Here is a 13360-nt window from a genome sequence, read left to right as displayed (position 1 = left end):
AACAAACTGAACACCTCATCATCACAGGTAAACTGGGTTAAGCGTAATTAATTTAATGAGTTGAATTAGTTCCTGTTTAAAAAAAGTCAGTAATTCATAGCTGAGGTTGAGTGATACGCAGCGTTCCCTTAATGGCCATTGATACACCATCTGATTTAGACTGTACAACATTAGGGGGAATAATGAAATAATACATAAACCGCTTTAATGGGCTGCCCAGCGTGTACCACTGTGGCTTCATACCTCCAGGCTTGTGGTCTCTTCCCCCCTGCGGTCTGTGTGCAGTTAGGATGTTTTTCCCATGTTCGTGCTGATTTCCTTCTTGAAATACCATTTCTTCATGTCGTTAGGCAAACTGGTGTCTCTAAATTGCCCATAGACTGTGTGTGTGCCCTACAATGGACTGGCACCCCATCCAGGGTGGCCTCTGCCTCGTACCCTGGGAATCCTGGGATATGTTCAGGCTTACTGTGAGCCTGTACTGGACACTGAATATAGAATAGACACTGAATAGAGAATAGACACTGTATAGAGAATAGATACTGAATATAGAATAGACACTGAATAGAGAATAGACACTGTATAACTCCCCGTCAGTTATTTACCACGTTCTTTATTGTGTTATCTTACTGTTACCACTGTCTTTTTTCTCCAGACATCCATTAGCTGCCTCATCTGAATACTTCTCATCCCCTTTAGAAATTATTTACTTAAAAAGCTATAATATCAGTATGGTAATAAATGAGGAAATACTACTTTTTCTCTGTTTAACTGCTTTTTCTTTTTACAGGCAAGTGCCAGGAAAACCAGCATGATTTCACAGGGCTAACACCATTCAAATATTATACATTCTCTGTGACAGCCTTGTACAATGGAACAGCTCTAAGACCAACTGTGGAAAAAACTATCCAGACCCTTCCTGGCAGTGAGTATTCTGCTTTCTGTGTTTCATTATGTCTTCTGTGTCTATTACAGATTACTCATCTTAAGGGTACAGTGACATCCCACCTGCAGGACTGGGAATGTGCTTCTCATCCCAGCTCCTCTAAGTGGGGTTTGCATGCTCTCCTTGTGTAGCCTGGATTACCGCTGGCTAATCTGGTTTCCTACAACAGTCCAAAGACACGCAGTTATGAAAACTGGTGCTGTGCATTTCCCATAGTGTGTGAGTGTGTGTGCAGTCTGATAGACTGGCATCCTGTCCAGTGTGTTTCCCTGCCTTGTGCTGCTTGGGATAGGCTCAGGGCTCCTCTGTAACCCTGAGATGGATGGATGGATGGATGGATGGATGGATGGATGGATGGATAACGAGTCAGAATTTATTGCAATTGCATTCAGCTGCCTGCCCAGCCCTGGACAGCATAGGTCACAAGACAGGGGTACATCTACTCCATTGCAGGGGACAGTCAAAAGTCTGGTCACACCTACCAACAGAAATGTTTATTTGTACATTTTAGAATAATAATTAAAAATAGTAAATAATAAAAGACAGCAACATTATGAAATAATATATGGAATTATGCACTGAACAAAAAAGTATTAAACAAAAATGTATTATTTAATTTATTATTATTTGTTGGGAGGCAAATCTGTGGGTTGAGACTCAGAAGGTTGCTGGTTCAAATCCCTGGATGGCAGAGTGATGCCACCATTGCGCCAATGCACAAGGTCCATAGACCCAGATACTCCAGGACTGGGCGACCCGATTTCTCCTCTATGCCAGTTTCATGAGGTGGCGTCCTACAGTAGGATGCTTTTCCAGCTGTCCTGACGGCTCATTGGCCACTTTTCCTTCACTCTCTGGTCAAACTTCTCCAAAACCATCTCTGCTGTGTTTAGGTTAGGTGCAACACGATCACTCTCCTTTGTGGGCAACTTGGCGTGTCCGAAGGTTTGACTGATACTGTATTCATATAATATTCATACATTAAAGTCAAATTAGCATTTAGCTGAACTGCGTGTCTTTGGACTGCAGGAGGAAACCTGCAGAGCACAGGAAGAGCATGTTAAGTCCACACACACAGAATCATTCAAAGGCCCAGCGTAAGGGTGTGAGGCAACACTGATACTCAATAAATCACTGCTACCCAAGTTTGTCAAAGTTTAATTTAAAATCATTTATTATGTGGCTTGTTTTGATTTTATTTCTACATTAAAAATGCTTTTCCCTTTTATTACAGAACCGACAAAGCCAGTGGAAATTCGCATTGATGAAACAAGTCATAATTCCTTCAAATTTTCTTGTGAATTTAAAGGAGAAATGCTCGGCCCTGAAAAGATATTTGAAGCAAAATTAGAAAGGATTGGTTATGATGCAGGAACATTTGAAAAAGTCAATAAGGATTTTTCCTATGCAAATCTTCATTATTTATCATCATACAGAGTGACGGTATTGTTTTCTGTCATATATTTTTTTTTCAGTTCTATCATATTTTACCATGTTTAACTTTAAATGTTTAAATATTGACTTGCAAATCTTATACCATTCATGGTACAGCAAAATATCTTAAAGACAAAATAATAACTGATTGTTCTCACTATATGATGTACATATAACAATGTTAATACTTATACTATTTGAGGTATTTCATTGACAATGGTGGGAACATTTCAGTGGCCCTGGTCTTGTAGAATAGTGTGAATTACTTTCAGATACTAACGCACATATCGTACTTCTCAGTGCTGAGATCACTTTTCACATCCTCAAACCTGCCCACTGAAAATACCAGCAGTGGTAGTCCTACACATAAAACATGAGCGCACTGGGTACACTAATTTCTCATATGATTGTAATGGAATGTTTTTGGTAGAGTTTATTGGACAAAACTGTGTAGCTCATTAAAAATTTATAAAACAGCTAGCCTGCTAGGTACTGATATACATGAGCACAATACTGCCGGTATGAACTGCAAGTGTGAGTAGGCCATGCTTACACAATCTCACAATAAAGTTAGTGCTATGTTACATGCAGTAAAGCCCCCCATTGTCACAGAATATAATCAGAGGTATTTCTCCTGATTTTTTTTCAGTCACTCTTTTGCTCCCCGTAATCAAATGGCATCCTTACCAATCGCCTGTCTCACCTATAGGGCATCCGGCTCCGGTTAAATGTAACCTTTGAAGCTTTCAAGGCAACCAAGCTAAATGTCTTGCACAAATGGTATCTTAAAAGTTACCAAGATAAACATTTGTTTAATTAAAAAGACAAAAAGATGTTTTGATTTTAAAAACAAACCAGAAATTATCATGCCTCAGACATTTCAGATACTAAAGACAGCTGTAGAAGAAATTTAAAAAGGATCAATCTCTCAAAAGGAAGCTGTCATTCTGCTTAAATGATCCACTTCCTTTTTGTGTAACATTTAAGGTTCTGTAGGATGCTAAGTATATTTTAAGATCTAACATCAGTTTAAAAAACTACTCTGTTGTTAGAAAGAAATGTTTTTTTTTTATTTTATTTGAACATATTACTCTGTTTCACGTCTGTATATTAAAATCCATTGCTTTATTGAAAAATAATCATGTTTCATATTTTTAGGTTAGAATGTGGAATGGCCGTTTTTACAGTGATGATGCATCCAAGCAATTTGATACCAAGTGTAAGTTTTTATGTATTACATGTGTGTTCAGTACTTTACATGATACTTACATAAATGTGCGTTTACAGACTGCTATGCTGGCCATGATGAACTGGTATAATGGTTAGAATGTTGTCACAGTTTTCTTACTTAATCAAAATCTAAGTGTATTTTTACTGATCAATGCTACAAATACTGCTGTCTGATTAATGTGCAGGTGGAATGTGATGGTGACATTGTCTTGATTTTGTTCTGTGTTCCAGATAACGATAAAGCCTTAATTGGATTCCTGGCGTTCTTTATTGTTCTTGTGTCGCTGGCCCTCCTGTTTGTCTTGTATAAGATTTATGTTCTTCAGAAGAGGAACTCATAGTAAGTTCTGACATACATTTTGCTTTGTATTAACGTATAAAGTAATGTACGCTTATTCCAGTATGTAATTATACAGACATGGTTCATGCCATGGTTATTTCTTCTGATTCTCAATTTTCCAAAACCTGATATATATTTATATATGATCTCCGGTTTCCCCCCACAGTCCAAAAACATGCTGAGGCTAATTGGAGTTGCTAAATTGCCCATAGGTGTAAATATGTGCGTGAATGGTGTGTGAGTGTGCCCTGCGATGGGCTGGCCCTCCATCCTGGGTCCCCCCCCCAGTGGTTACGCTGGTACAAAATTTGATCATATACATTTTCACTAAGTTATGAAGTAATAATATGTTTCATCTGGACTGGACCTGCTACCCAGGAGAAGGGGAGAAGGGATTATTATTATTATTATTAGCCTGATTATTGAAAGTGCCAAAACCATGTACTGTTTGCATTCATATTTATTGGGTGTTTATTTGTTTGTTTATTATAATCTATTCATTTGACTGTGAGGCGATTGATGTTGGCCACAAAACTATTCTGCAGAGGCACATGTGATCATAATGACCATAATATATGATGACCATTTTTTCCCCTCAAATATTACAGTTATTTAGGTGATTCAGGGGGGTTTCAAAACCAAAAAACCACAGCAGTGGTAGAGTTGCAAGCAGGACTGAGAGTCTGAGACACACAGCAGAGTACAGAGAACTAGGGGGAAATCGAGACCCATCATGCAATATTCATCAATCAATATTAGCACAATTTCTTAATTGTAATTGAGTTTTTTTTGCTCTTTGTTTAGAAAGTTTTATCTAAGTGTCTATATTGTACAATGAATGCAAAGTTCTTATGTTGGACAACATTTTAAAGTTGTTTTCTTGATTTCTTTCAGCAATAACGATGAGCGGCTGGAACTCATTGGCAAGGGTAAGACATTTTTGGGAGTAAGATATCAGGGTGTGTCTTGTGGAAGCTGCAGAACCTGTAAATGATTTCCTTCTAAACTGCACAGATGAAGATCAGAGCCTGTTGAATGTGGAGCCCATCACAGCAGAGCTCCTCTTAGATACCTACAAGAAGAAGATAGCTGACGAGGGCCGTCTTTTCCTGGCTGAATTTCAGGTGAATTTTCATATTTGACTTTGTTATTCACCTTGAGATCTTGGACTTGCAGTTAAAAGGAGAAAAAAGTAAATAGCAATAAGTTGTTCTTGATCCTAAAACAGATTTGTGACATTTTTGAGATATAAAAACTTAATTTGGGGCGTATGTGTGTTTATAGAACACACTTAGCATTCTGCCAGTGTAGATAATTACCAAAATCATTTTGTCTGATGCATTTGAAATGTGGTAACATTTGTAATATGCCTTGAAACTATTTATGATTTGTGTTGTTTCATACAAATATTGTTTAAAAAGTGTATAACCCAGAAAGCTCTGTTTATCTCACACACAGTTTCCCACCGTTAACACAGACTGTGATTTTCCCATTTTCTCAGAGCATTCCCAGGGTTTTCAGCAAATTTCACATCAAGGAAGCCAGGAAGCCCTGCAATCAGATCAAAAATCGCTATGTTGATATCCTGCCATGTGAGTCCATCAGCATTTATGTATTTAAATTTTAACAGCCATAAAGCTACCAAAAGCAAACTTCTGTGTCCCAATAAAGTAGAAATTTTACATTGATTCAATATCTACTTTGTATCTTGCCAGATGATCACAATCGTGTCCAGATGTCTTCAAGTGCTGATGGGTCGGATTACATCAATGCCAGCTTCATAGATGTGAGAGAAGTTATATTTATTGATTTACTTGCTTGATCGTTTATAAAAAACACACTAGCTGTATTTAACGGTGAACATTGTTGCAATTTCTCAACTAAATACATATTTGTAGGGCTACAAGGAAGCAAAGAAGTACATCGCTGCACAAGGTAAAGATTTTTACAGAAAGACCGTAGGCCATGATTTTGAGATTAAGACCTTTATGCATTCTGACTGTAAAAGACAAATGCCATCCATCCATCCATACATCCATCCATGCACCTTCCAAATGCTTACTGGACAAAGTGATTAGAGTGGGCCAGAGACCCCTCGAACCTGACAACAGTGTTACCCAATGAGCAACAATGTTGGCCAAATTAAATGAAGCTTGAATATGTTTCTATCTATCTATCTATCTATCTATCTATCTATCTATCTATCTATCTATCTATCTATCTATCTATCTATCTATCTATCTATCTATCTGCCTGCCTATTTATGATTTTTTTTTAAATCATAATACTTGTAACAGACAACACAACTACACTCAAGTCCAGAAAAAAAACAAGAAAAAAACGAGTGGCTTCACTGAGCACTAATAAATTAATCGGTATAGATCACTGGGACCCTCAACAGGATAAATGGATGAAAGATGTAAGGATGGATGGATGGATGGATGGATGGATGGAATAGACGGGTACTGTAGGCTTCATGCACTTCATTTACCCATAAAACACATGCATTGTCATCTTAAAGGGCCTAAGAATGAGACTGTGGTTGATTTCTGGAGAATGGTGTGGGAGCAACAGTCATCTATAATCGTCATGGTGACCCGCTGTGAAGAGGGAAACAGGGTAAGTAGAGTACAGTAGATACATACAGTAATGATCTGGTGTTCAACATGTGCTGGTAAGTACAAAACCTGCACATGTGTATATGCTGATGAGGAGCGACTGTACGGAATACTGCACGAGATTTTCTTTGGAATAACTGTGATTTCAAATGTAAATAATGGAAATTTCAGTTTTTCTCTAGGAAAAGGTTTATTATGGTTTTTCCAGTTTGTAAGACCAAAACTGTAAGAATTTTGTCAATGATTTAAACAATTATTTACTTTAAACGTGACACTAATTCAGAAACCTGAATCTATAATTATTAATTAATAATTATTGTAAGACCAAAACTGTAAGAATTTTGTGAATGATTTAAACAATTATTTACTTTAAACGTGGCACTAATTCAGAAACCTGAATCTGAAATCCTCTGCTTTTTAGAACAAATGTGCTCAGTACTGGCCATCCCTGGATAGAGAAACGGAGATTTTTGAAGAGTTCATTGTGAAAATCAACGGAGAAGACCACTTTCCAGATTACATCATTCGACGCCTTTGTGTCACCAATGTAATGATTTCATATTTTTAATTATAACAGTAGTACTTACAGCTGGTAAAGAGGTCAAAAGTGAACGTCTTCATCTCTGACATATTTACAGAAGAGGGAAAAATCCACAGAGAGGGAAGTGACCCACATCCAGTTCACCAGCTGGCCGGATCATGGGGTTCCTGGGGAAGCTCACCTTCTCCTCAAGCTGCGTCGACGTGTCAATTCTTTCAAAAACCTCTTCAGTGGACCCATCATTGTCCATTGCAGGTAAGAGGTCAGGATGGAATGTAATGGAAATAAGCCATTGAAATGACATCTTGGGCCAATTTTCACATATTATTCAAAACCATTTTTAATCAGCCTTTACTCACCTTGTCTTACAATGAGTACGACTTCGAAGCTTGAATGAGAATATGTGAGGGAGTAAAAGACTAAGATTAAGAAGATGGGCTTTTTTGGGGAATTTTACGGATATTTTATTATGCAGAAAATAATTTAATAAAATGCAATGGAACTCTTCCCTTTAGTCTTCCCACATATTTTAAAATATACTTTATCTTCTGCTGGACTTCCGTTTAGTGCTGGAGTAGGACGCACAGGGACCTATATTGGCATAGATGCCATGATGGAGGGACTGGAAGCAGAAGGAAGAATGGATATTTATGGATACGTGGCCCAGCTTCGACGTCAGCGGTGCCTCATGGTGCAAGTGGAGGTAATGGCAGTACGAAATATCAAGCCAAAGTAAATAAAAGCATGGAGATTGATATGGGATTCTGACAGTGTTGGTGGGTGTTTCTTGTGGCAGGCCCAGTACATCTTGATCCACCAGGCTCTCCTTGAACAAACTCAGTTTGGTGACACTGAGATCCCTCTCTCTGAAATGCACTGTACACTGAAGACCTTGAAGCAAAGGGATTCGGATTCTGAACCCACCCTTTTGGAAACCGAATTCCAGGTCAGTCAGCCACACAGCAGGGGGTCAGTATTAGTGACTACAGCTTCATTCTGAAGCTTGTATTGGTATTTTTGTTTGAAGTTGCATCTGGCCAGCAGCTCCGTTACTCAGTGACAGCAAGTTTCATAACTAGCTAGACTGAAGAGGTAGGACAGCAATCGACTTTGGGACATCCAACCTTTCATTGAAATAAATGTAATTAAAAAAATCAATCTGTTATCTTTTTTTAACAAAAAACACATGTACCACAATTATTGGCAACTCTACATTTAATACTTTGTACAACCTCCCTTTGCCTGTACAACAGCACTGAGTCTTCTCCTATAACATTTTATAGTTATATATCTGAGTCCATTCCTCTTTACAGAATCTCTCCAGATCACCCAGGGTCCTTGGCCCTCTCATATGCACTCTCCTCTTCAGCTCAGCCCACAGGTTTTCAGTGGGGTTCAGGTCAGGGGGCCGAGATGGCCATGGCAGATGCTTGATTCTGCGGTCAGCTGGCCATTTTTGTGTTGATTTGGACGTGCTTAGAATCACTGTCGCATTGAACCCACTTTGAATGTTTATTGCCAAAAATTCCATTTTTGTTTCGTCAGACCATAGAATATGGTTCCGCTCAAAGTTGCAGTAGCATTTTTGCTAATTCCAGACACATATGTTTGTGGTTACCGAACAGAAAAGGCTTCTGTCTGGCATATCTACTAAATAATCTGATAGCATGAAGGGGGCGTCCGATGGTGGTTTTGGTGACGTGGTAACCGCAAGATTTTACTTTATTATTCAACAACAGTCATCCTTGGGGATTCTTTTTGCCTCTCTTGTGATCCTCCTCACTGTATGTGGGGGCAAAATAAGCTTGGCTCCTCTTCCAGGCAGGTTTGTAACAGTTCCAGTTGATGTCCACTTTTTATCATTACCCAATATTATTTTTTAATAGCCATTCCCTGACTTATGAACGCCAACGCACTTCTCCATCATTCGGCTTGTTTGTTCTCTCATCTTTCCCATGTTCATGGATAATTAAGGGAATTCGGCCTCTGTGTCGCCTCATATTTGTACCCCAGTTAATCAGGAAGTCATGGATTACAGCTTGAACGTTCCTACACACTCCAATCAACATGCTCCAGTTACATTGTGTTCACCCTAATTTCCAGGGGTGTCAGTCATTGTGGTATGCGTTTTTTTGGTAAAAAGAATTATTTTTTGATGACGGATTTTTTTATTTCTTATTTAATTAATTTATTTCAATGAAAGGTTGGATTTTTCCTCATTTTTTCAGCTACTTCACTAAAAGGTAGATTTCTTCTGACCATTTTTACAGATCTTTACAAGAGGTTCCAATACCTGTGGAGGGCAATGTACATTCTCATTAACTTACAGCCCCCGCATATTTAAGCATTATTAAATACATTGCGTTTTTATTCAATAATTATAAAATGCAATGTCTTTTAATTTGATTAAACATGCTTTTTTGCATGAACGACATTAATTTACGTCCATAAAAGGGAGACACACTGACAGTCATTTTTCATCGGACAATGATGTGCAGTTTTACAAGGACTAATATGTTTACGTTAAATATGTTGTCAGTTTTAGTTAAATCAACGGCGATATCTAATAATGTCTTAGACAGCATCATTTTACTGATTATTGTTTGTTCCCTGATTTTAGAGGCTGCCAAAGTACAAAAACTGGCGGACACAAAACACGGGAATAAACGAGGACAACAAGAAGAAGAATCGTTATTCCGCTGTTGTTCCATGTGAGCCTGATTACTGATTTGTCAAAATGAAAGCACACGGATGATTTAACACTGTGCTAGTGTTGGTCCGCTGGTACTGAATCAAATGTTCTGCATAATAATCTTCTGCAGATGATTACAACCGAGTCACTATAAAATGTGAGGAAGAGAACAGCCATGAAAGTGAACAAGATGAGGATGAGGATTATTCAACTGATGAAGATGATGAGGATTCTACCAGATACATCAATGCCTCCTACATAGATGTATGTCCATACCATTAAGAGGACAAAATAATTTGAAAGTAAAATAAATTGCATTAATTTGTTCTATATAGAATTGTGCATGTATTAATAAAAATGCATTTTGTCATTTTATTTAGGGATATTGGGCCCCAAGGTGTATCATTGCTACTCAGGGTCCTCTTCCAGACACCAAGGCAGACTTCTGGCTCATGATATTCCAGAAGAAAGTCAAAACAGTTTTCATGCTTACAGAGTGCATGGAGGGGGGCAAGGTATGTCAAGAATGGTGAATTACCCAGCTGTGTCATTATTCATTTTGGGCAACTGTAAAAAATGAAAATTCTGACTTCTCTCATGATTTTGTTAGGAGTTCTGTTCACCATACTGGAGTGATGAAAAGAAGGTGTTTGGAGATATTGAGGTAGAAGTGAAGGACTGTAATACCTGCCCGGCATACCAAATTCGCTGCGTGGAATTGCGTCACTTAAAGGTAACTGTCACCTTTGTCCCATCTGTCTGACATTGAGCTTGGAGCTTCCTTATAAGTTGAGAACACATTTAACCTAATGTGCCTTTGCAGAAGAAGGAGAATCGCAAGGTGTACCAGTACCAGTTCCAGCAGTGGACGGAGAAGAATCTTCCGGAAAATCCACAGGACCTGATAGACATGATGAAGACGGTCAAGAGCAGGACAGAGTTCGACAAAATCAGACCTGAGAGGAACATGCCTATTGTGGTCCACTGCAAGTGAGTGACTTTATCTACCTTCTGAAAATGCTCTGCAACTCGATTTGGGTGAAAGCCATGCATGCTACTAATAACATTTGACTTGAATGATATTATAGAACTTTATTTTGAAATTTCTTGTCTGCAGTAGTTTTTTCTGTCCTTAATATTGCCTTTGATATAACGACCATAATCGGCTGTATAATTACATGATTCGATGCTAAATGCTACAATTCCCTTCTGCCATGCTAGCGATGGATCAACACGGACTGGGCTTTTCTGCGCCCTCTGGAACATCCTAGACAGCGCTGGGACCGAGAAGCTGGTTGACATATTCCAGGTGGTGAAAACACTGCGGAAGGAGAGGCAGGGAGTGATAACGAGCTTGGTGAGTCAGTGATTTATCCATCAAATCGTCTGGTGTCTCCTCACGAGAAGCCAAATGATTTTATTTCTGCTGGGAAGTTTGTTTATTATAACGTTATATAGAATCATAGCACATGTTGTATATCATTAGATTAGCATTATAGATTTTATTCCAAAGCGAACGTATACCGAGGTACCACTGTATATGAAAAATACTTCACCTGAAAATGATTTTGTTTTTTATTTATATTGATTTCAGTTTTAAATTGAATTTTTTTTCAGTGCACAAAGCAAATCACCACGGTCTCAGGTACTACTGAGGCACTCGGGTGGTAAACGTACAAAAATTTGAGAACCATCTATCCATTTTCCAAACCGCGGGGAGTCCCTAGCTTATCCCGGAAGCAATGGGCACGAGGCAGGGAACAACCCAGGATGGGGGGCCAACCCATCGCAGGGCACACTCACACACAGTCACTCACACACCAGTCACTCACACACCAGTCACTCACACACCATTCACTCCTATGGGCAATTTAGTAACTCCAATCAGCCTCAGCATGTCTTTGGACTGTGGGGGGAATCCGGAGGAAACCCCACGACGACATGGGGAGAACTTTCAAACTCCAGACACATGTAACCAGAGACTCGAACCTGGGTCATAGAGGTGTGAGGCAACAGTGCTAACCACTGCACCACCATGCCGCCCCTCAATTTGAGGACCACTCATCTTGATTTTAAATATTGTATAATTGCTTGTGCGAGATGCGGCCGCATCTCAACCACCATCATCAACAACCACCCTCCTTGTTTTTTGCAGTGTCTAGAATTTACAGACGACGTTGCAATAAAAAGCAAACATTCGGTCAGCGGCAGGTCCATTGCCCCTTATTGCTTTGTTAAAGAAAGTGATCAGAGGAGAATGGCCAGACATGAGGGCCAGAAGTACAAAATAACAGCTCAGTATAACAGGGGTGTTCAGAAAGGCTTCCATGAACACGCCATTTATCAACCATTCAAGTGATTCTAGAGACAAAAGCGGGCCTTAACAAGTCCATTTTTTTAATACTCTCCCAAATCTTCCCTCCTGCCAGGACCATTACCAGTTCCTCTATGATATGACAGAGAGCGCCTTCCCTGCCCAGAACGGTGAAGTCAAGCAAACCCCAGCCAAAGGAGCGGACTCTGTGGATATGGTGGATGAGACGAAAGAGGTTATAGAGCCGAAGAGCAGCACTACCGAAGCCGGCCAGCAGGGGGACGCTGAAGAAGAGGCCCCGGGGCAGACTGAATCAGACAGCAAGGTGGAGACCGAGAAACCTACGGAGGACGGTACCAAAGAGCCCAGTGCTAATAAAGAGAAAGCCGTAGAAGATGGTGCCAAAGAGCCCAGTGCTATCCAGGAGAAAGAAATGGAAGAAGGCGTCGCTAATGGTCCCACTGTCAGTGCGGAGAATTAGGAGAAAATGTACAATGAAGTTTTCAGTGTGTGATATATTCTGCCATGAAAAATATGTCATAAGTCATAGTTTTCCTCTTTTATTGTGAAACTTTTTTCCTGTGAATATTTCTTCCTGCATTTAAAAATATGAATGTAATGTAAATTTAACATGAATTGTGGTACTTCAGTCATTATGTGTATATTATAATATAATATACAATACAAAGTCAAACATAGATGTCAAAGTTTGCAGCACTATGTTATAATCAAACTATATTTTAAATGTTTTTAAGTACCCTTTGAGATGATCAGCTTTGTGTTACTGGAAATGGGATGTGGAATATTTGAAAATGCACAAATAAACCTAATTCCAAATAATTCTTTCCATGACTATTTCTGATGTTTTATTTAGTTTGTACTTGCTGTACAGAACATGCCAGTTCATATACTTACATGGGACTGATTAGGGGCAGCATGACTTTCACTTGCTTGCACAGACAATCACTAATTTTCCTATTTTTCACATGTCAAAGGTCATAAATTAGACTCACATCTAGACAATTAGATAAGAAAATTATTCAAAATTGTATGTAAAATATCAGAAACCAGAATTATAAGAACCAGAAAACTGCATAAATAGGCAAGAAATTAAGGTTCAAAATATGGTCCAGATTATGGGATTTTTGTTAATTAATTAATCTGATCTGGTCCAAATTAGATTTCAGACTCTATCAAATGCAGGTCAGTAAAAGCATGTCGCATCTCGTGTCGCATCTCACGTCG

The 13360-nt window shown here is 38.9% G+C and overlaps 1 protein-coding gene across 50 annotated transcripts in view; it reads left to right on the top strand.

Moving 5' to 3' along the window:
• LOC125709372 (receptor-type tyrosine-protein phosphatase C-like) overlaps nucleotides 1-12955 on the top strand; it is a 34575-nt gene extending 21620 nt beyond the window's left edge. For all 50 annotated transcript variants that reach the window (XM_048977749.1, XM_048977748.1, XM_048977747.1 and 47 more), the window contains 21 exons: nucleotides 791-925; nucleotides 2181-2389; nucleotides 3539-3599; nucleotides 3842-3950; nucleotides 4845-4879; nucleotides 4965-5074; nucleotides 5452-5542; nucleotides 5666-5736; nucleotides 5849-5885; nucleotides 6472-6569; nucleotides 6990-7115; nucleotides 7207-7364; nucleotides 7677-7812; nucleotides 7906-8055; nucleotides 9730-9820; nucleotides 9932-10065; nucleotides 10182-10316; nucleotides 10412-10534; nucleotides 10625-10791; nucleotides 11023-11158; nucleotides 12231-12955. In XM_048977749.1, the coding sequence (XP_048833706.1) occupies nucleotides 791-925; nucleotides 2181-2389; nucleotides 3539-3599; nucleotides 3842-3950; nucleotides 4845-4879; nucleotides 4965-5074; nucleotides 5452-5542; nucleotides 5666-5736; nucleotides 5849-5885; nucleotides 6472-6569; nucleotides 6990-7115; nucleotides 7207-7364; nucleotides 7677-7812; nucleotides 7906-8055; nucleotides 9730-9820; nucleotides 9932-10065; nucleotides 10182-10316; nucleotides 10412-10534; nucleotides 10625-10791; nucleotides 11023-11158; nucleotides 12231-12596 (2678 nt within the window). In that variant the 3' untranslated portion in view covers nucleotides 12597-12955. The remainder of the gene's footprint in view (nucleotides 1-790; nucleotides 926-2180; nucleotides 2390-3538; nucleotides 3600-3841; nucleotides 3951-4844; nucleotides 4880-4964; nucleotides 5075-5451; nucleotides 5543-5665; nucleotides 5737-5848; nucleotides 5886-6471; nucleotides 6570-6989; nucleotides 7116-7206; nucleotides 7365-7676; nucleotides 7813-7905; nucleotides 8056-9729; nucleotides 9821-9931; nucleotides 10066-10181; nucleotides 10317-10411; nucleotides 10535-10624; nucleotides 10792-11022; nucleotides 11159-12230) is intronic.
• Nucleotides 12956-13360: the final 405 nt, after the last annotated feature.

Source organism: Brienomyrus brachyistius, chromosome 15 (genome assembly GCF_023856365.1).
Source record: "Brienomyrus brachyistius isolate T26 chromosome 15, BBRACH_0.4, whole genome shotgun sequence".
In the NCBI taxonomy this organism is placed as follows: domain Eukaryota; kingdom Metazoa; phylum Chordata; class Actinopteri; order Osteoglossiformes; family Mormyridae; genus Brienomyrus; species Brienomyrus brachyistius.
The sequence above is the reverse complement of the archived record's forward strand: the minus strand, read 5'-3'. Positions and strand labels throughout refer to the sequence as shown.